At 47.8% G+C, this 23604-nt stretch overlaps 1 protein-coding gene across 1 annotated transcript; it reads right to left on the reverse strand.

Moving 5' to 3' along the window:
• Positions 1-701: 701 nt before the first annotated feature.
• LOC136524391 (alpha-galactosidase-like) lies at positions 702-7839 on the reverse strand. Its single transcript, XM_066517791.1, has 15 exons — positions 7534-7839; positions 6334-6392; positions 3381-3437; positions 3257-3291; positions 2760-2863; positions 2531-2606; positions 2385-2443; positions 2230-2295; positions 2060-2143; positions 1908-1972; positions 1732-1814; positions 1550-1640; positions 1421-1470; positions 1152-1292; positions 702-1046 (listed from the first exon to the last, which is right to left on the reverse strand). The coding sequence occupies exons 1-15, from the start codon at positions 7746-7748 to the stop codon at positions 963-965; spliced, it is 1269 nt and encodes a 422-aa protein (XP_066373888.1). The 5' UTR covers positions 7749-7839; the 3' UTR covers positions 702-962.
• Between the last annotated feature and the right edge of the window lie 15765 nt (positions 7840-23604).

Below are 23604 nucleotides of genomic sequence, written 5' to 3' on the forward strand. Positions count from 1 at the left end.
TATATTTTCATGAGCTATAAATATTTCATCTGAATTTGGCGTATCTCATTTATCTCCAGGATCTTTTGAAATTTGTAAAAGCGCAGTGAGAAAATTAGTCGTGGGTCACGTGTCTGAATTTGGGAGACGAATGAGAAAAAGATGAGTTTTGTGATAGTTGTGGCCTAGTGGGAGGAAAAATATATTCTTTTTTCCAAACCAAATGGGATCAAAGTTGACGGGCCGTTGATTCGCTGTCCATTTTCAGGAATTAAGTAGGATCTATCTGAGCCGCGGAGAGGCTGTGGGTACCAGCCAGCCACCAGGAGCCTCCGCCCTCCGAGCCTGCAGCTAGGAGATCGGCAGGTTGTCTAAGGTCTGGCACTCGCGTGGCCAGGGTTTGGGAGAGGTTCGCGGCCAGGCGCCAGGAAGCTGCTCGGCGCCGCCCGCTATCCCACCAGCGTCCAGATCAAGGTATCCCGGCTTGACGGCTTCAGTTTGTTAGATGCATCATTTGGTTCCGTTCTGCGTGGAACCTGCCGTTACAATTTCATAAATTCTCTCCTCAATTCAGATGGCAATGAGCGATGCCTGTCGTGCCATTTGAGTGGATGAATAATCGGCGAAAGCGGGATGGCATTTCCATATTCAACGAAACGAAACCATGATGGTATAAGCTTAGAAGTCTGTATATTTCTCCGGCTCTCTGAAATCCGTTAACATGCTCGTAAAGAGTGGTGGGCAAGCCAATTTTATTGCTGCAACTTTCGTTGCAAACATTCAGTAATACAGGCACTGACATTTGACAGCGCCTTAGATACACTTACAGATAATAAATTATTCCTCCATTGCACTCCTGTCCTCTATAACCAAATGATATCTTATTTCCTTCTCTTAGCATCCTTGCCTGCATACTCTTTTCCCTGAATCTTGATCGAATGGTTGCATCCCACACAATGGACTCCGCTCATGTCTTCTATAAGTTAATTTGGCGTCAAGACATACATCTTGCAGTCATGAGGTGCCACTGAAGCTGATAATTGGCCCTGAGCCGAGAATGATGAGTGCTGCACAACAAAATGGAATGCGAAGTCTCAGTCTGAGCGTCAACCTTCATTACATTATTATGTTATGGAGTATGCAATCTGAAGAAAGAATGAAAGGAAGTGTACCGCCCATAGGTCACGAGCAGTGACAGCTGTGGATGAAGCAAGCCCGATGCTCGACCATTGTGCGGTGATGGTTGCCTGGTAGCCCTGCCGGTTCCAGAGCACCACGGCCTTCCTGTTGTTGCTGAGTGGCCCAGCCCAAACCTACAAAAGAACACAGCACTCTCAGCTTCAGAAATCAGAACCATGCTAAGGCTTTTTGTCGTTTTGCTGTGGAACAAACTGCTTCCTGGAAGGTGCTACTGCTAATGGAGAGGTTGAGGAATATTTACCTCCAAGCCATTGTTGGATTGTACTTTCTTTCCTTGGACACCTAGACTATCTGTTCAGAAATATGTTGCATCAGTACACTGAAACGCCATAAAACCGTCATAGTGAAGAATGTGAAAGGGAAGTCTTGCCTTGGTTCACAGCGATGACTTCCGAGTTGCTGAGTATGTCCTTTGTCTGCTGGCTCATCGACCGTACGTCGCATCCGATCAGAAGAGGAGCCTGCACAAGGCAAGACAGGTTTCCAGTGATGAAACTGCAGACCATTTAACATTGCAGCAGCACTGTTAACATGCAGAAAAAATTTTATTACCTTGGCAAGTGCCCAGATGCTGAAGTGAGAGCGGTACTCCGCCTCAGACATACCACCGTTGCCCACTTCAAGCATGTCAGGATCTGATGTTCAAACACAAGAGAATCTATTATCAATCGGTAAAATTTCACAAATGTTTAGGCACGAACAGAATCGTCTGATGTCTGAACTCTTACCGTTCCACCCACCAGGTCCGGCGTAGGAAGCCCATCTGTCATTCTGGTCTGCACGAGATGTCATGCTGAAATATCATGGTAACTATGGTCAGTCCTGTCAATTTCAGTAGCTATGCAAGTATCCAACTGGATTAAAATGAAATGAACAGCACCTGCCCCAGTTGTCAGCGATATCATCAGTTGTTCTCCAGCTGTTTCCCATGCTGCCTGCCCAGGTAGCAGGATTTTCTCTTCCCCTATATAGAAGAGGCCCAGTTGAAGAAATTAGTACCAGTAACAATTTCTTCCCTCTGGACAGAAGTGTTGCTAGGAGGAAACTCACCATTCACACAGCGAGAAGAAGATGTTCTTTCCATAGGTCTTCATAGCATTGCTCATTTTAGTATATCTGCAATAGCCATAAGTTACTCAGCAATCTGGCATGCAATACTAGATGCATCAATCACAATGCAGTTTTAAGGTATCGTTCTTGTTTACCTCTCCATTACACTCCTGCCAGCATCATTGCAGTTGTCATATTTCAGATAATCAATACCCTGGAGTTGAGAAAAGAAGAGTTAGAAGTGCACCAGAAAATGTTGATTTAGCACAGTCATCAGGGAAGCAATAGAAAGAGATTTTACCCAAGATGAAAATGTTTTCACATCCTGCTCTTCATGATCAAGTGATCCTGGCATTTTTTGGCTGCATGTCCTTGACCTGCCATGAATAGTAGCAGTTCAGTTTAAGGATTACTGTTACAAATTATTATTTTCCTTGGGTATTGAGGATTACAGTTACTCCAGACGAGAATAAATTGGCACTTATATATCATAATAAAACTGATTTTTGAGAGCTAGCAGCCTAGCATACCCAGCATCACTGTAGATGCCAAGCTTCAGCCCTTTTGCATGGACATAATCTGCGAGTGCCTTGATGCCAGAGGAGAAGGTTTGTCTATTTGCCACAAAGTTTCCCTGAGAAATAATAACGCAAAAATAATAATGCAATTTTGTCAATAGCGACAGACCGGTAGTCAGGTCATCCTGTGAGAGGAAAGTAAAAACTAGAGTGTGTTTTGGCTACTGGGTCACAAAAGTTGGTAAAAGAAAAAAAACTTCCATGACTCACTATAGCTGCAATAATCCATTAGACTAGTTCTGTATTTAAATCCTCATTAGCAAATAAAAGCAAAGTTTTAAAGTTCTCTATTAGCTAGTTGTTATTGATGAGTTCCTCTCCATTTACTTTTGTGCTTCCTAGAAGTTCGTCTCCACATTTTTTTTGCTTGCACTGATGTTAATGCTGAAAAGGATTTGTGTGGTTAGTGGTTAGCGTGCTGCATCTGTAGGCAAATTTGATCTTCTTACCTGGTAGTCCCTGTCAGATTCTGCCCAGCAGTCATCTGAAAGAAGATACGGGAAACCTTTCAGCTAAGGACTAATTTATGTACTATGTGTCATATGAAATGAGCTTTTAGATCACAATCCACACCTATATTAACATACTCATAGCCCAATTTCGCCAGACCAGTGTTGACCAGTGCATCAGCTGAAGAAAAGGAAAACTGTTAGAGCAGAATTATTGAGGTTCTCACGCGATTTCTCCAAACCAAATATGTATGTAACGATGGCAAGTTTATGAATGAATATGGTTGATAGGAGAATTTTTACAGCATAACATCTCCTTTGCATTATTCTAATACAACAACGTGATCACGGGGCATTTGTCCTGCTTCAACCACCCATAACATGGAACTGGTGACTAATTGGTTCAGTACTAATCACAGTTATAGGTCAATGGAGACAGTCCAAGAGGAGCAGGTGCATGATCTGCATCTGCCCCCTCTCCTATTAGAAACTGGTTAGGTTAGGCTGCACCAATCCTTGTCTGACCCAACTTTGTTGGCTCAGGCTCAGACGTCCCTTTTTCTCAATGCTTTCGTCCATCCACAACCACATAGATTCTATAGACCATGGTGACTCAATGGTCAATTGATTTGCTATCCTATCCATTGGACCACAAAGATTACGATTAATGTATCCGGTTGCAAAGACCGCTGTCTAGATTTATTCATAAAGACATGCAATATCTAGAATTATTCAGAGATCCGCCAGCACATGTTGTGGGGATCCATGATTCATTCAATTTTCAATTCAGGCCTCAAGGAACAAGAGGAGGAATCCGTGGAGCCCTTTCGTCAGTGGATCATGAGCCTTATGTGTATGGGTCGTCATGACTAATGACATAGAAAGTCTATTTGTAACTCTTCACTTTTTAATAAAAATGAAATATTCTCTGCATATTTCTGCGACAAAATTTAGCTACACACAGTCCCACATGGTATTTTTGTTTCTCTCGCTGAAGTGTGTTTTTTTATATGGTCTGTGCTCTGAACTTCTGAAGTAATCAAGCGTTCAGCTGAGCCACAGTGCTCCAACTGTATTGAGCAGTTGGGCCAGACCATCCGCGCAGGAGTTAAAGGCAAAAACACCTCAGATCTGTTCTGATCCGGCCGGTGCTGAAAGAATAAAGATCGGCTAGAGGATTGGACGGCATAAAGCGGGAAAGAGAGTTGGGGGGGGGGGGGGGGGGGGGGGTGGGGGGGGCGGGGTGGTGATGTGGGAAGGGAGAATTGGCAATGTACGGTGCGGTGAATCTTGTTTGTCCTCTCCTCTCCCTCCTTGGGTCATGATTTGCACTTCAGCTTGCTGCTTGCAAGCTGTAACAAACATCCAACAACTCTGCAGGAAGCCAGGAACTACTAGTAGATAATTTTCGCCGGCCGACATCAGTCGCGACCCGGCGGTGATTGGCGAACTCAACTTCTTGCTGTATCCGATGGGCCGGTCCCCAATGCACAACAGCACAAGACTCGGTGGGCATCTCTGCCTGCACAAGCCTTGTGCTCCGCGTTCTGATCGCCTGCTTTTTACTAACCAGGCCGCGTTTTGTTCACTGACAACAGGTTGTTTGGATGATAGTATATGAACTGAAATTATTATCCATCCCTCGCCGCCCCCCCCCCCCCCCCCCCCCCCCCCCCCCCCCTGGACCTGAAATTCACGTGCCCGCAGCATCTTTTTATCTTTCCTGCTTCTCTGTAAAAACTAAGCTGTGGAGAGCCTACACTACACCGCGTGTGAAAATCCGGGAATGAAACACAAGATTTCCCACACACCGTAGCAAACCAACGACATACTCCTTGGACTGGAGTGTTGTGAGTTTGTGGCTACCTACACGATCGGTGATGTTGATGCAACTTGCACGCAGGCAGCACCATGGTTGATTTGGTTGTAACTCAGACAATCTAAAAAAGGTTGCATTGGCTGTCCTTTTAAAGCAGGACGATTGATTGAAAGCGGACAGGGACACAACAAAAATCCTCTTGACTCTTGTGCACAAGCGCATCGCCGAATTTGCTGATGCGAACATGCCACCCGAACCAACAGGATGCTAATGCTACGTGGGACGGTGAGAGAGAGAGCCTAACCGACCAACCGACCGACCGATGTGATCTGCCGAACTCGATCGCACCCCAAAGCTGAAGGGGAGAGACGGCACGGTCCCGACATCTCGCGCGCGAGTATATATATATCTTTTACATATGAAATCTGCGTCTAAACCGCGGCCAGCCAGCGTGCCACATCACGGGCTTTTCGCGACCGTTCGATCGGGGCCTAGATCGGACGATCCGCGGTCATTTTACGAAAAAACTCTTTTATTTTTCGAAAATCAACCCACGCTCCAGAGGCCCTCTCAGAATATTTTACAAAAAACACCTCAGATTATTTCCAAATCAACCCGCAGTTCAGAACGGATGGGCTCCGGGTTTTTTTTGCAAAAAAAACCTTCACTTTATCAAAAATCAACCCGCGCTCCAGAGACACTCTCAGCAATTTTTGCTAAAACCTTCTCAGATTTTCTCAAATCAAAATACAAGCCACCTTTGATTATATCTCTTTTTTCAGAAAATAAATTAGCTGAAACTTTAAAATTGCATAGTAAATCATAGAAAAATTGTAAATTATAAAATCAAGTTGATCTGAAATCCTAACGAGTAGGGCTATGCAGTACATCCATAATATCACATGTTTTAGTAAGGATTTTTTCATATAAACTTTTACCTATGTTTTTAAGAGGCAAATAAAATTATACCTTTATGATGATAAAGTCTCGAAAACACATAAAAATCATAAAATGAACAAAAAAAAATTACTGAGTTTCTCATCACTACACCTATATTCTTGTTGCCACTTGCCTAATCGAAAGGAACACTAATAACACTTCCATTTTCCTCGCCCCGAGAACATGCAGCGGATACGCCCGCATTTCACTCTTCTTTTCTTTTCCGCTCCCCGAGACCGCGAACACGCAAAAGACTACTCCTACCAAAAGCAGCCGAGAATGAAAAAGAGGGGAGTGGGTAGGGGAGGAGCAGGCGTACCTGTCTGCTTGATGAGGTTCTCGTTGATACCGCAGCCAAAGTGGTTCCAGCTATTCCACCTAAACAACACAGCAGTGCACGCACATTTCGTCACCGGAGACCCAAAAGTCCAATCAACAACTGATGACGTACAGCAGCAAAGTAAACGTACTGATGCAATGCAAGCATACGAGTACACCGGAGCAGATGCTTTGCTTCACAGTAACGCCTGTACAGGACAGGATGTTGCAGGAGTGCAGGTTCGAAGTATATAAGCATGACACGGCATGCGTGCTAATCACCGCACACTGTGATTCACCAAGGCCAACATGGCCAAAGTTTGGATCCTCGATTAAAGTTTAGCCCTTGTCATGTCATATGTTCGGATGCTTATTAGAAGAACTAAATATAAGACTAATTATAATTAATCTATATTTAATCCTTCTAATTAGCATCAAAATATTCGATGCGACGGGGATAGCCTCTGGTATTAGCAGTATACGATGCCAACGCCTAGTACGTTAGTACGTGCGTCATGGACGGCGTGATGGAGAGTGCAGTGAATTATTTTCACCCACACAGACAGCGGCAGGTCGACAACTTGCCTTGGGCAGTTGAATCATGCCGGAAGGTCACCAGCTCGACCGCGTCCTAGCTAGCTTAGCTGATTACAATACAGTAAAATATACCAGTACTAGGAGTCGTAGCAAGGAAATCCTGCCACTCACGCATGCAAGGAAAAAAGAATCTATCGGCCGAAACGCCACGGAAGGAAAGGGGCGCTACTTGAGCCATGCAGCAAGGCAACAAGGAACAACAAAAAGGGGCTTTAACACGGGGTCAGGGTCGAGCTGGCCATGATGAAAGCCAAAAGCCAAAACACCAAGCAAAAAGCTGCTGATGCTGAGCGCGGAAACGGAAGGGATTGACCCCGTCTCGCTTACGACGCAAGCCAAGGACATGTCCGTTCCCTCCCTCGCTCCCGCGCCCAAATTCAGTTTTCCATCGGTGGCTCCGCCCGAGCACCGTTTACGTTCTTTTTTCTTGGACTGTTTGTTTGGTCGTGCAGATCAACTGGCGACATGCCGATGGCGCGGCAAAAAGCTACCGGGAAAGAAGAGCAGGTGGACGGCGGTAATGGCGCCGCGGCTGGATATAGCAGCACCTGGAAGCAACGACGACGAGTGTAAATATATATATATATACTCCGTATGTACTTACCCCATCTGCGGCGTCCGGCCGAGGCCGTTCTCAAACGCCCGGCGCCGGGAGCGCCACCCGTGCCGCTGCCGGGCCCGCCTCGTCGCAGCCCCGCGCAGCTCCTCGGTCCAGTTGCCGACGGCAGGCACCCTGATGGCCTCCGGCGCGGTCACGGCAGCGGCGGTGGCCACGATGATGAGCACCAAGGCGAGGGACGACGACGACGCGCGCGCCATGGCCGGCGGCCGCTCTGCTGCTGGCGCTGCTGCAGAGTGCGGAGCAGAGACGCGGAGGGCCGGAGGGGACTGTGAAGAGGGTTGGGTTGGGTTGTCGGACTGGGGACGAGGTTACTGGGCCGGCCTTTATATAGCCGCTACCACGTTCGCGCGGCGGGTCCCACCGCGTCACTGACTACTCTGCGTTCAGCTCTTCACCTTGACTTGGTCGTGGGCTAACCCCTCCAATTAGCAATCACAACCAGCTGCAGAAGCGGGGCCCAGCCGTCAGAAGCGGGTGTACCGTGCCAGGAGGGTGACTGGCATGGCACATGGAAAATCGTTGCTCTCGTATGCCTGGAGTTCGCGTGACATGCTGCAGCTCATGGACAAGGACAATCGTCCACACGCGTCCTGCGTGTATATTTGTGATGCCATGTCATGTTGTCGGAGCCATCTTACTGTGGTCTCACTCTCTTTTAGGACAAGTTTACGACAGTACGACTGCAGTAAAATATACTCCTCGATCGGTAGCCCGTCACTTTTACATAACGCCGTATATACATAGTATATATAGACATCAAGATACGTAGTACTAGTGTACTACATGCCGTTTACATGCTCTACAGTCCCGCTCTTATGATTTTCAGGCTTCTGATGTGTTGTCTAGAGAAGCAAAGTTTCTGATGTTTATGGATTTTTTTTGAGTCGATGTTGTTCATGTGTCACGCTCTAGAAATAGGTGTGCACACGAACTTGCTCGGATTGGTTTGAATTGTGACCCGGATTGATCGCATGTTTGGATTGATCCCCTTCCGGACTTTGTACAAAGTCTTGTGTCTCATGATGTAAATGTTCCTCCACAGATATAATAAAGTGCAAACTTGTTTAAAAAAAACACCGACTCCGGCCCTCCGTGAGAAGTTCATTCCCGGTACGTGGACCAATCAGAGCAATGGCGAAGCACTCAAGCTTATAGCCCACTCTGTGTGGCCAAGTGCCCGTCCACACACGTCGTTAGAGAAAAAATGGCCATGGTTGTTCAGTAGGTGCCATCACTACGTAGGTAGTTCACGATTTTTCTTATGTGTTTGTCTTCTCGCCATTCTCATGGTTAGTGACTGAGTGCCAGCGCGTGCGTTTGTTAATTCGGCGAATGCAGCGAAAGGTCATCCAATTCCTCCCCCACTCTAAAGCAGCAGCAACTTGTTTTATGAAGAAAAAAAAGGGCCAACGATTTCTGACCTTTTTATTCTTGCTTTTTGGCGCCATGCGTTCACGCCTTTCTCCCTTTGATAGATCTTTTGGAGAGGACAAAGTGGTCAATTAAGATATCCTACTACAGACATCTTATTAGGTCGCTGGGTTTTCTTTTTAAATTTTGTCCATTTCGACCAACACGCACCGCATCAGACGGTGCAGCTGGCGCCCCTCCGATCCGCAGGAATCAAAGTATTAGAAAAGTTAACAGATGGCTCCATTCGGTTGACAGAATTTTGGCTGAAACTGGCTGAAAACACTGTTCTGGCTGAATTGTTGTGAGAGAAAACACTGTTTCGACTGAAAAAAGAAGCCGAACAAGTAGAATATGGGGTAAGCCGAACGGGGCCGTGGTGAGCGCACATCCTAACCATTTTCTTTTGAAATCTTTTCTTTTTGATTTGGCTCTGTTACAAGCACTGCTACCAAGAAACTGATCTCCCCTCTCTTTTTTTTCTTCTTTTCTGGCAAAGCAAGTGGTTATTATTGATAAAAACAAAAGTACTGCGAACAGGACGCCAATTCGTGCAGTGAAGGACCCAAAACCAAAAGCTCGCCACTGGGGCTGTTCGAGTGGGGCATGTACGGCGCGGAACATGGGCATGTAGAACCGGACGTTGACGCACACCAAAGGGACAGGACCACTCTATCTCCATTCCTTCCAGGCTTCCAGCCATGAATGAATGAATAATAATGATGAAAATCTGGATCCGACATGATGGTTCCGTTCGCTTCGTTGAAAAAACAAGTCGAAACATTGTTCCGGCTGATTCGTTGGGAGAGAAAAACACTGTTTCGACTGAAAAATCAAGCTGAAAAAAACAGATTATAAGATAAGCGAACAGAGCCGATATATCATTGGGAGCCGAATATCCATGGAGCGCGTTCAGACTTTTAGACGGTGTAGCAGTGCAGTGGTCTTGTGAGAAATTTGGAGCTCGGCGCTCGGCGTCATCGGTGGACAAATGCATGATGTGCAGTTTCGTTGGGCACATGCGGCGGCTAGTGGAGTGGACTTGGACAGTGATCAATGATCCGTGCATCCCTGGGCGCCTTTTTCGTGTGTCATTAGTGAACGATGTCGTCATGTGACCAGCCTGTTCGTTTGGCTGGTTCGTATCGTTGCTGGTTCGTGAAGAAGTACTGCTGGCTGGTTTGTGTGAGAGAAAAATATTGTTCCGGCTGCTGATCGCTTGGGCTCTAATCCTTTCGCCATTAACAATTCCAGTAATCATATCGAGTTGCTGCATGATATGGTAGTGCCGCCGTGGCTAGCCCCAGGATGAAGGAGTCGGTGTGACTGTGACGTGAAAGGAAAAGAAATATAATATATGGGCAGATGCGAATAAACAGAAGAAGAAAAACGGGGTTGGCCAACAACACCGCGTCGTACCACTGGACTCCATCTTCTGGGAGAGATTGTTCACCTTGTTGCGTCGTGGTTCGTGGATCGGAGTCCCATCGCCAGCCGCAGAAATTCAGATAAGATACCATCGGACTGGGTGGGGTTTTTTTTGTATCCTGAAGAAACTGGAAAGAGTTGTACTCCATTGGGCGATAGCAAAAACTGGGCCATTTGTTTTCTCTTGATAGTGATATATGGTGGTGTGACCATCAACTCGATCCATATCGATCTATGCATGCTTATCGTGTCCCTCAAAGAAATGTAAAAATAAAGGCTGGCTTGGTGATAACTATATATCCGTTATGGATTTGACGACTTTGTGAACGCACTTGCATGCACTAGCACTACTACTGCTGTATATGGGTCGTCGGCTGATGGTGGGAGCATGGGCAGCGAATCGCGTGATCAGCAGCAATTGATTGGATGGTAGGATCGGAGGCTTGGCTCCACGATTTGTTCCCAACATAATCCTGGCCGTGATTGGAAGAAGCACCATCGCGGAAGCGGCCTGCTTTATCTCGTCATTGGCTCGTTGCATTGTACGCTATCTACCTCGTTCCGCCACGCTCAGACGAAGGAGCTGGATCTGTATCTGTTTTGTTTTCAAGCTAGAGCGGATCACATTCCCCATTTTCTATGTATCTTTCTTAGACAGGGACAACGCTGCATCCGTGTGCATTTGATGAGCTGCACCACAGCAGCGTATGTTATGGAAGCCAGGAGGGATTAGGTTTATTTATATATATCCTATCCTCCGCGATACGAGTCGTCAAGTTCACACGCGGCCGGGTGGCCTTGTCGCGCATCATCCTGCGTCTCGCAAACTCATTAGGCAGACTACTCGAACCCTTACCTTAGTTAAACGCAGCTACGTGCATCTGACGAGGAATGAGCGTACGGTATTAGTAATTTAGTATTATCCTATGACCTTATCCCTACACTCTGCCAATGGCCACCGTGACTCCACATCCTTTTCGAACCGTCGTCCTGGTCGCTGGTCGCTGGTCGCTTGGTCATAAACGATTGTCAATTTTTAGCTAGAACAATATTTTTCTCTCACATTAAATCAGTCAGTAGTAATAATCTACGATCGTTTTAGCCCTAGCCGAACAAGATGCGTGTCCTTAGGGCTGGACGCATGCTCACTTCACTTGATTGTTGATTCGATTGACTTGTTCGACGCAAGCTTAGACCCACCCCACATCATCACATCAGTCTGACCCCTTATCGCTACTCCTTATCCACAGCACACATCCGTGCATCCTACTATACCAACGTGGCAAACCGTAGGACGTCGTGCTCGATCAACCTGCGCGCGCGCTGGGCCCAAACTGGCCTCCATCTCCGTGCGCCTGCTCCGCGTGAACCTTCATTTTCAGTCCAAACATGTAGCCTGTTCGGCTGGTGCAGATACGATCGTATATGATCATGGGTTATTATTGTTGATTGGTTTGGTGTAAGAGAAAAATACTATTTTACTTGAAAATTTACAATCGTTTACGACCAAACGAACAAGCTGACGATGTCCCTAGCCTACCATACCAATCAAGCACATTCTGCACGGATTCATGTTTCTAGCCTGCAGCGTCGCCGACATACCTCCAGTCCTCCAAACATGAACATCCAGACAGGCAGTGAGCAGATTGCATGCGTATATAGTGACTCGACAACTGTCGAAGGACGGACCGTGTGCGTAGGTGCAACACGAGCTCGGAGCATGAGACTCTGTTCGCTTGAATTTATTCAGAACTACTTTTTAGTCATAAAACAATCTTTTTCCCTCATAACATTTTAATATAAATACTAATATAAGCTAAATTTCAGCATCAGCAACATAGGTACATGACTCCATCGCACCGACCGTGGCTTCATGGCCAAGGAACAACCCAAGGATACACGTACACCTGCGGCGCCACCTCCATGCTCCATGTGACTTTTGTGACGCGTGATCGGCAATGATGGCGGTGACACCGAGCTGGCTGGTGTCGGCAATGATCGGCGTTCTCACTGTTTGGATTAATATTGGAGGTTGCACTGCACAACGGAACAGAAAAGGATTAATCAAAACACCTGCGGTGTGCGGCTCTGCTCGTTTGAGCTCAGAAGAAAGAATCAGTCAAACTTTTTTAAGTTATGGATTAGTGTTATTCTCTCACAACAAATCAGCAACAACAAGTTCTGCCAAAACATAGCGTCGTCGTTGCTGCGTGCGAGCGTCGTCGTCGCTGTCATTCAGCTAGGTGCAGAGGGGAAAGGCTACGTAACACGGCTGGCTTTGCTTGTGACAAGCAATCAGTTATGGCTTGAATAAGTTGCTGAGAGGAAATCAATTCATCCGTCATCCGTGCAATGTGGATAAACTCTCGTACCAAGTATATCAACTTCCTCGGGACAGCAACCGTGACGATTTGACGATATGACCCACACACACAACCGCTCAAGTGATGATCAAGGAGGACGGTTTATTCAATAAACCCAATGCTAGCTACAGCTGCCTCCTTTGACTAACTGCCCCTTCTGCTCTATTAGTGCTCTACTACGTACAAATTATACAGTACTTCCTCTGTTCCTAAAAAAAAGAGTTATTCTCGCTTCCCCAAAAGTCAATAATTTTTAACTTTAACCAAATATATTTAATAAAATATTAAAATTTATGGTACATAATTAGTATCATTAGGTAGATCGGTAAATATACTATCATAATAAACTTATTTAAGATATAAATATTACACATATTTTCTACAAACCTAGTTAAAATTAAAAAAGTCTGACCATCGTAATTCTCGTAGCGACTCTTTTTTTTAGAAGGAGTCAGTACATGCCACGAGACACTAGTAGTAGGTTAGGCTACTGAGCATATGCATGGAAGAAGTCACTAACCACCTCTGGGTTCGTCTGCCATTGGCACAGAAATGCAGTGGCCCAAGGCAGTTGTTCAACGCATGTGTGTGTTTCTTTGCCCGTGTTTAGTTGCTCACCTAAATTCAAAAAAGTGCTACAGTATCCATCACATTGAATCTTCCGATACGTGCATGGAGCATTAAATGTAGGCGAAAAAAAAATTAATTACACAGTTTGGTTGGAAATCGCGAGACGAACGTTTTAAGCCTAATTAGACCATGATTGAACACTAATTGCTAAATAAAAACGAAAGTGCTACGGTAGCCCAAAATCCAAAATTCACCCAACTAAACACTCCTTTTACTTGAAAGAGCGAACGGGAAGCAGGCCAGAGTCTAGTCCAGAACAATATGCCGTACGTGGAGCCAGCTGCTTGGAATTATGGAGTAATTGGAAAGCGTGCGCAACAGTGTCCACCTACTTGCATGATGAGTCCGCTTAGCTGAGCCGGGTGATCCGCTAGGACGAGGTTCCTCGGCTGGTCCCGCCCCTATCAAAGTTAGTCTTATGGGGTTGGAAAATTAATTGAAGAGAAGGCAAGAGAAAGGAAAACTTATGAAGACAACGTAGCCTGGCTCCGGTCGCATCGGAGGATGCCCTGACACCGGGTAGACGAAGTCAAGGGCGGCACCCGCGTCATTCCGCAAAGGATACATCGCCTCCTTGATGCGTTGCGTGATCTCGGAGTTGGGGAGTGTTCCGTCGAACGACGCCTCGGGCGCCATCACGTATAGCGAGAGTGCGCGCGTCATCAACGGCGCCACCCTCCTCGCGTGGTAAGCCCCGATGACGCCCGACCCTTTCAGCCCGTTATCCTTCAGGATGTGGACAGCGGTGACGTGGTCTCGGATCTTCTTCTTGTCCTTCTCTAGGACGCCCCACTTCCTCCACTACTCCGAGGCCTCTTCGATCAGGCGCCCGGTGAACTCCGATAGAGGGGTGGCTGTAACCCCCTGGTGTTACGAGATCGTTTAGCACCGCGATTTAGGTCTAAAAAAATTTCTGAAATGAGTCTCGCAGATTTTGATTTAAAATGTACTTGAAGCGATAAGCGAACCATGTGTGACTTAGTTTCATGGACTCAATTAAGCGCTCAAGTTAAATTACACAGTGCGTAGAAATATTTAGGAATGTTGAACGGCAATTCTGGCCAATCGATAGCAAATGGTTCGTTCTATTAGATTAAGCCTGAAAAGCAACGTTTATAAATAAAATAAAATCCATTAATAAATAGAACGATATACATATATATAGCTTTTGACTCAAATTTAAATTCGTGCTTTGCTTAAATTTTCCTGTGCCTAGACGTTGTAAATTATCTAAATTAGTAAACCGTTATATATATATATATATATATATATATATATATATATATATATATATATATATATACACACACACACATACACACATTACGACGATACTCTAAAACAAAGAATTAGAAGAAAGGACAAACGTATACTTGTAGCGATTGACTATACAAGTTGACTGACTGCTCCTCGATATTTATTTTCTCCGCTCGTCTGCTTGCTGGTTACTGCTGCCGTACTGGACATTGCTTCCTCGTGACCTCGCGCGCGTGGGCCTGCTGGCCTGGCTGCGATGTCTGCTTGCTTCTGATTTGATGCATCGCGCAGTCCTTCCTTGTTGTTCGCCTTACCGCGCCACGTGCTTGTGGTCAGCTGTCGGTCAGTCTGCTCCGCTCCTAGCTGGCGAGCTCGCTCTCAGCTCTTTCGCATGCCTGCCTTTTTCTTGCCCCGTCCGTCCCAGCTCTGCTCGTCCTCCTCGCCTTCCTCTCGCGCGCCTGAGCTGCTTCCCCTCCTTTGCTTGCCTCACACCAGTGCCGCCGTAGCCGCTCCTTCCCAACGCGCGCGAACAGCCACCCCCGAGCCCCTGGTCCGCTTTGGACCTACAGCTGTCGGCGCTGCCCTCTCCCACCAGCAGCAGGTCCTGTGTCCCACCGTCGGAGCCGCATCGTCTCGCCGGTCCATCCGTGCCGGGCCTGCTGCTCCACGCTGCGCCTGGAACACCGCACCACGCGCGAGTGTTGTCCCATTCCTTCCCCTGCTCCGGACCGTGTTCCCCGCGTCGCGTCACCGCAGCCGCCCTGGTGTGCCATGGCCGCCGCCGTTCGCCTCCCGTTCACTAGAGCCATGCAGTCCCGCCGTCCCGGCCGCTGCCGCAACCACCATGGCCATGACCCGCACGCCATCACCAGGCATGTCACGCCGCCCGCCGTGCCCCACAGTCGCCGAGCCCGAGCCCGAGCCCGCGCGTGCCCCTCTCACTCTGCTTGCCTCTGCTGCGCGGGCGCACGCCATGCACGTGCCGCAGCTCTGCCTCCATGCCATGTCTCCGCCATGGCGGCACCCGCTGGGGCCACGCCGTGCCGGTGCTGTGCCGTAGTGCCACATCCCGCCAGTGCCGCCCTTCCGCTCCCTTTTCGGCTCCACTGCGCCTTGCAGCGCCGCATCCACCATTGCCACCGCTGGCGCACACGGCCTGGCCGCTGTGGCCATCGTCGTCTCCTGGCCGCTGTGGCCATCGTCGTCTCCTGGCCCCCTCAGCCCGAGGTCGCCGGCAGGTTCCCATGCAGCTCCCATCGCTGTCGTGCTTTTCCGATCGGGATTGGTCGCCGACCAGAGCTCCTCTGCCCTGGGCTCTGTTCGTGGAGGATGAAGAGGTGGGTAAAAGGGTATGTATCCAAGGAGAAAGTTTATATAGGGTGCCTATTGCAAAATACTAGACTCACGTAAATATTATGTTAGTACCGCAGATTAATTTGAGTAAAGTATGGGGGCCTTCTCGTAAAATGTACTGCCATCGCCGCGCGCTGGGCCGGCCTGCTCACCGCCGTACTGGGCCGCTCGCACCCATCCCCACGTTGGGCCGCGCACGCCCCGCTCTGGGCCGCTGGCCGCGCGCCCGCCTGGGCCTCTCGTCGGCTTGCTCTCGCGCACTGGGCTCCCCCGCCTAGGCCGCCCACGCCGATACTGTGGCCATCCCGGCTACTGGGCCGTCGTGCCCCGTTGGGCCACGTGCGCGCCTGCCGGCTTTGTTTTGTTGCGTTGTTTTATTTTGTTAATTCAGCGCCTTTCAAAAATTGAAATAAAGTGTAGAAAAATCATAAAAATACAAAACTAGTTTTGTTTAGTTCCTAAAATCATGATCTATCTAATAGTGTATTTTGTTCACATAGATTCGGTATGTTTTTAGGATTGCTCTAATTATTTTAAAATGCTTAATATTGTTAAAAGGAGAACTTGTAGGAAATTTCGTGGAAAATTGGTAATAGTATTGAATCTGAAATTTTTACAGTATGCTCCTAGCAATATTAGGTGCTCACTATAATTTTTGTAGCTCTAGAATAATTAGTTTGCTAAATAGATAATGATGTCCGATTGCGAATAAAGATTAAATTGACAGAATAGAATAAAGAAACAACCTTAGTTTATATAACTAAAATAATTGTTGAGAAATAACGCCTTATCCAACAACGTGTATATGTAGCCTAAGTACGGACGTTGTTAGAACTAGCTCGCTAGCTTAGTGCGGCATGATCGGGTTTCTAAGCATCGTTACGACGGTACTCTAAAACAAAGAATTAGAAGAAAGGACAAACGTATACTTGTAGCGATTGACTATGCAAGTTGACTGACTGCTCCTCGATATTTATTTTCTCCGCTCGTCTGCTTGCTGGTTACTGCTGCCGTACTGGACATTGCTTCCTCGTGACCTCGCGCGCGTGGGCCTGCTGGCCTGGCTGCGATGTCTGCTTGCTTTGATTTGATGCATCGCGCAGTCCTTCCTTGTTTGTTCGCCTACCGCGCCACGTGCTTGTGGTCGCTGTCGGTCAGTCTGCTCCGCTCCTAGCTGGCGAGCTCGCTCTCAGCTCTTTCGCATGCCTGCCTTTTTCTTGCCCCGTCCGTCCCAGCTCTGCTCGTCCTCCTCGCCTTCCTCTCGCGCGCCTGAGCTGCTTCCCCTCCTTTGCTTGCCTCACACCAGTGCCGCCGTAGCCGCTCCTTCCCAACGCGCGCGAACAGCCACCCCCGAGCCCCTGGTCCGCTTTGGACTACAGCTGTCGGCGCTGCCCTCTCCCACCAGCAGCAGGTCCTGTGTCCCACCGTCGGAGCCGCATCGTCTCGCCGGTCCATCCGTGCCGGGCCTGCTGCTCCACGCCGCGCCTGGAACACCGCACCGGTCCGGACCACGTTGCCCGCGTCGCGTCACCGCAGCCGCCCCGGTGCGCCATGGCCGCCGCCGTTCGCCTCCCTTCACCAGAGCCGCGCAATCCCGCCGTCCCGGCCGCTGTCGCAACCACCATGGCCGCGACCCGCACGCCATCACCGGGTACGTCACGCCGCCCGTCGTGCCCCACAGTCGCCGAGCCCGAGCCCGCGCGCCCCCCTCTCACTCTGCTTGCCTCTGCTGCATCGGCGCACGCCATGCTCGTGCCGTAGCTCTACCTCCACGCCGCGTCTCCGCCATGGTCGCGCCTGTCGGGGCCACGCCGTGCCGGTGCCGTGCCGTAGCGCCACGTCCCGCCAGTGTCGCCCTTCCGCGCCCTTTTCGGCTTCGCTGCGCCCCGCAGCGCCGCAACCGCCATTGCCACCGCTGGTGCATGTAGCCTGGCCGCTGTGGCCATCGTCGGCTCCTGGCCCCCTCAGCCCGAGGTCGCCGGCGGGTTCCCGTGCAGCTCCCGTCGCTGCCGTGCTTTCCTGGCCGGGATTGGTCGCCGGCCGGAGCTCCTCTGCCCTGGGCTCTGTTCGTGGAGGATGAAGAGGTGGGTAAAAGGGTATGTATCCAAAGGAGAAAGATTATACAGGGTCCCTATTGCAGAATACTAAACTCATGTAAATAGTACGTTAGTACCGTAGATTAATTTGAGTAAAGTATGGGGGCCTACTCACAAAATGTACCGCCATCGCCGCGTGCTGGGCCAGCCTGCTCCCGCACGTGGGCCGACCTGCTCACCGCCGTACTGAGCCGCTCGCGCCCGTCCCCACGTTGGGCCGCGCGCGCCCGCCTGGCCTCTGGCCGGCTTGCTCTCACGCACTGGGCTCCCCTGCCTGGGCCGCCTGCGCCGATAATGCGGCCATCCCGGCTGCTGGGCCGTCGCGCCCCGTTGGGCCGCGTGCGCGCCTGCCGGCTTTGTTTTGTTGCGCTATTTTATTTTGTTAATTCAGCGCCTTTCAAAAATTTAAAGAAAGTGTAGAAAAATCTTAAAAATACCAAACCAGATTTGTTTAGTTCCTAAAATCATGATCTATCTAATAGTGTATTTTGTTCACATAGATTCGGTATGTTTTGAGGATTGCTCTAATTATTTTAAAATGCTTAATATTGTTAAAAGGAGAACTTGTAGAAATTTCCTTGGAAAATTGGTAATAGTGTTGAATCTAAAATTTTTACAGTATGCTCCTAGCAATATTAGGTACTCACTGTAATTTTTGTAGCTCTAGAATAATTAGTTTGCTAAATAGATAATGATGTCCGATTGCGAATAAAGATTAAATTGATAGAATAGAATAAAGAAACAACCTTGATTTATATAACTAAAATAATTGTTGGGAAATAACGTCTTATTCAACAACGTGTGTATGTAGCCTAAGTATGGACGTCGTTAGAACTAGCTCGTTAGCTTAGTGCGGCATGATCGGGTTTCTAAGCATTTGGCTATCGTTGATTATTTGTATCTATGCATTTGCATCCATGCATATCATATAGGTACGATAATGAATCAACGAATTGATTGAAGGATGATTGGGAATCCAAAGATGGTGTAATGATATTCTCTCCAGGAGATAATGCAATGGGCTTTCTATTCAAATGATGGTGGATGATCTAATGATGCAGATACTAACTTTTTAATATATATCTTACTCAGGCAAGCCCCGGTGCATAACCCCTACTTTTCTGCAGTTTAAATTATATTTGTGTATTAAGTTTTAAGGAGTGGAATGAAACCCACTTGCATATATATCTTTATCCTATGAGTCTTACTAGTATGACAGGATCATGTAGAATGCTATGCTACAGGACTCCGGTAGAAGTCGAGTGATTGCCTGTCACTCGCGAGAGATAGGAAATATATTACTGTATTATTATCACTTGAAAAATATAAATGGTGGAAAGAAAAAATGGTGACCGGGCAGGGATATGGTTTGGGTATTGGTGTGTGTAAGAGGTTGTGTCGCCGTGGATGCGGGGCATAGCTTGGTTACACTACTTTCCCTGTCTGTGTCGGTTAAGGACCGATCGTTGCATAAGTCATCGAGGCAAGTCACAGACTTATTATCCCGAGCACATACTTGGGTATGGGCGCTTGGAAGACTTGTTGCTCTCTTGTCGTGGGTTCCGGCTCTTTCTATCCCATAGCACCGTAGTAAGAACTGAAAGATGAAAGATAGAAAAGGAAGTCTGATTGCTTACCACCTGCTTGAAAGTAGCACATGTGCTTACATAGAATGGTTAGTTAATGAACCAATACGACTATTAATAAAAATCGAATATAAGGACGCACACTTAGTAATGCTTCCTGCAAATGCAATAAACCCACGAGCCAGATAGCCTTGCATATCCTTGGAGTCTTTTCTTTCCTCCTGTTGGGTAAGTCTTGCTGAGTACAATTGAGTACTCAGGGTTTTATTTCCTCCTGTTGCAGGTGAGATGTGGATGCTAGAGCTGACCCTTGTGTGTGGATACCTCCTGGTGGGCTCAGCGAGGATTCCTTTACGCTGCGATAGTAGTTTTTTATTTACAACTCTCACCAAATGTTTTTTTATAAATGAAAGTTTATAATATGTTGTCATAGTTGTTATATATCAATACTTCAACATGTCATGAATAGATATTTGTTTTTTATAAAAATATATTCTATAACTTATCTAATAGCATTTATTTTATTCCACAAGTATTATTGGTTTTTTATATAATTTTAATCAAACTCAACCTATTTAACTTCTCAAAATATGATAATCACATCTTTTGTGAAAGGAGAGAGTATTATACATATCCCATCTGCGGCGTCCGGCCGAAGCCGTTCTCCAACGCCTGGCGCCGCGAGGGCCACCCGTGCCGGGCCTGCCTCGTTGCAGCCCCGCGAAGCTCCTCCGTCCAGTTGTCGACGGCGAGCACCCTGATCGCCTCCGACGCGGTCACGGCAGCGGCGGCCGCGACGAGCACCAAGACTAGGGACGAGACCATGGCCGGCAGGCGGCAGCTCTGCTGCTGGCGCTGCAGAGTGCAGAGATTGAGCAGCGAGCGTCAGTTAAGACCTCTGTCTCCACTTGTATTAGGCCGCGCATGCATGCATGCCTATTCTTGCTTTTTGGCGCCATGCATGCATGCCTTTCTTCCTTTCATCTTTCGGAGAGGACAAAGTGGTCAATTAAAATATCCCTTGTACTACAGACATTTTATTAGGCCGCTTGAAATTTTTTTTAAAATTTTGTCCATTTTGACCAACACGCATCGCGTCAGACGGTGCAGCGCCCTCCGCAGGAATCAGAGTAGTAAAAGTTAACGAAGATGCGAATATGCGATCAAATATACTGGTGAGCACATCCTACCCATTTTCTTTTTAATTTGGCTCTGTTACATTACAAGCACTACTACCAAAACTCCCCTCTTTTTCTCTTTTTTTTGGGAAAAGCAAATGGTTATCGATAAAAACATAAGTGTTGCGAATAGGACACCAATTGGTGTCTTGTTTGACTTCTCGTTTGGCTAGTCTTTCTCGTGCATAAATTATTTTGTCTTAATTGAGAAGCTGAGAATACCATTGTTTTAAAAAAAAAGTGGCCTCGAGAGAAATTGGGAGCTCGGCTTGGCGTCATCGGTGGACCAATGGTGGGTTTCATTGGGCATGCGGCTAGCGGAGCGATCGATGATCCCTCTCTCCCCTGGGTCGCTGTTTTCGGGTGTCATTAGTGGACGACGTCGTCATGTCACCTGATCCCTTGGGCTCTAATCCTTCTCCATTAGCAATTCCATTAACCCTATCGAGCTGCTGCATGATGGTCGTAGTGGCTAGCCCCAGGACGCAGGGGTCGGTGTAAACTGGGCCATTGTTTTCTCTTGATAGTGTGATATGGTGGTGTGATCATCAGCTCGATCCATATATGCTTATCGTCTCGCTCAAAGAAATGTAAAAATAAGGTAAAGCCTTGCTGATGTCTACATCCCTTGGGGATTTGTGAACGCGCACTTGCACTACTGTGTGGGTCGGCCGATGGAAGGAGCATGGACAGCGAAACGTGTGATCACCAGCAACTGATTGGAGGGTAGGGTCGGAGGCACCGCGATCTGTCCTGTTCCCCAACATAATGGCCGTGATTGTAAGCACCAGCAAACAGAGACGGCGGCGCTTGCCAGCTGACAAAATTGACCGCGAGGGGTGGTAAAATCTGCCGGAAATTCCAGCATCGCATCGCCGAAGTGGTCTCCTTTCGGTCGCTGGCTCCTTGTTTGGTTTGGCCGCCACGTGGCTAGCCACGCCACGGTGAAGACTGCCACGAGCTGCCACACCTTGCAAAATTAGTGTTTGGTTGGTTATTCAACTTTCTTACGCCACAGATGTTTATATATAGGATCTAGTAGTATTTGTAGCGACAGGTGTGACATGTCTTTTGCTCGTTAAAAAAATCTGACATCGCCACAGGCGCATGGCGTGAGTGCGTGACTGGCCGTGGCGGGAAACCGAACGAGACTAACACTGTGTTTAGTTCGCAAAATGAAAAATTTTAGGTGTTACATCGGATATTTCGGGAATGTCGGAAGGGGTTTTTGGATACTAATAAAAAAACTAATTACATAGCTCGCCTGAAAACCGCGAGACGAATTTATTAAGCCTAATTAATCCGTCATTAGCGCATATTAGTTACTGTAGCACTTATGGCTAATCATGGACTAATGAGTCTTAAAACATTCGTCTCGCGATTTCCAACCAAACTGTGCAATTAGCTTTTTTTGTCTATATTTAATACTTCATGCATATACCGCAAGATTCGATGTGATAGTTTAGGGTAAAAATTTTTAGGAACTAAACCAGGCCTAATGTACTCTCTCTTTCCGCCACACCAGATCGACGAAGAAGGTGGATCTTTATCTTTGTTTTATTTTCATTTCAAGAGCGGATCGCATTCCCCAGTTTGTATCTTGGACAGGACAACACTGCATCCGTGTGCATATGATGTGCACTACAGCTTAGGCCCTGTTCGGCTTACCCCATATTTAGTTTGTTCAGCTTGTTTTTCAGTCGAAACAGTATTTTTCTCTCACAACAATTTAGTCAGAAAATATTTTTCAATCAATTTCAGCCAAAATTCAGTAAGCCGAACGGAGCCATGCACTACTGCCGGCCAAACGCAGCCGGGTGACGAAACTGACGCTGGTGACTGGACGAGCCTTGCTTGCAGTGGCCAGGTGGGAGGCGACTCGGATTGTACGGAGTACTAGGAAGCAGGAATATGGTCCACATAAGTTGATGGTGTGACCTGTGACGGACGGGACGGCAGCGTAACGGCCATCCCGCCCGGCCGTGGCCCGTGGGCGGCCGCGGCTCCGCTCACACGCCAGGGCACAAGACAAGAAGAGCTTTGCCTGGGTTTTCATATTCGCGCGCGTGCCGAGCTGGTTAGGATATTCGTGCTGGGTACAGCAGGACCCAGTTTAGATCCATTTGTCGTGTCAAAAGTTTAGACTTTTGATGCTAAACTTTAGTCCTGGGTGTTTGGATCCATGGTAAAAATAAATAAGTTAAAAATGCAAAATAAGATGTCATTCACACCCTCTAATGATTTTAGATCAGTTTTGCCTATCTTGAGATACAAATGAACTAAACTTTAGCCTCTTCTTTTGCTCATTTTTAGCTAAAAATAGGCTACAAATGTAGGGTAGGCCCAGATACCGGGATCAGGAGCGCGACGAATCGCGCAGTTCACGCGCGGCCCGGCCGGGGGACCTTGGCAGCGTATACGCGCATCATTCAGTCATCCTGGAGTTGCTAGGGTCCGGCTGTTCGGACCCTATGCACGCGCCGGCCGGGAAATTATTTTCGCGCCACTCAGGGTAGTACGCGCGCGGGCAGATGGAAGGCTGCCGCCGATATTTGCGCTGCGTGCTCCCGTCCACTCATGTGCGCACGGCCCCACCTCGGCCCGCGTCCGTCAGCTCATGCAAGGTCAGCGTTGGTCTCAGTATTTGCATGCACTGAGTTTCTACAAACTAAAAAAGGTTATAACGGCTAAACGAAACATCAAACTAAATTCTGATTATATCATTATATTTCTCACAATAAATTCTTTAAAA

This window comes from Miscanthus floridulus, chromosome 2, assembly GCF_019320115.1.
Source record: "Miscanthus floridulus cultivar M001 chromosome 2, ASM1932011v1, whole genome shotgun sequence".
NCBI lineage: Eukaryota > Viridiplantae > Streptophyta > Magnoliopsida > Poales > Poaceae > Miscanthus > Miscanthus floridulus.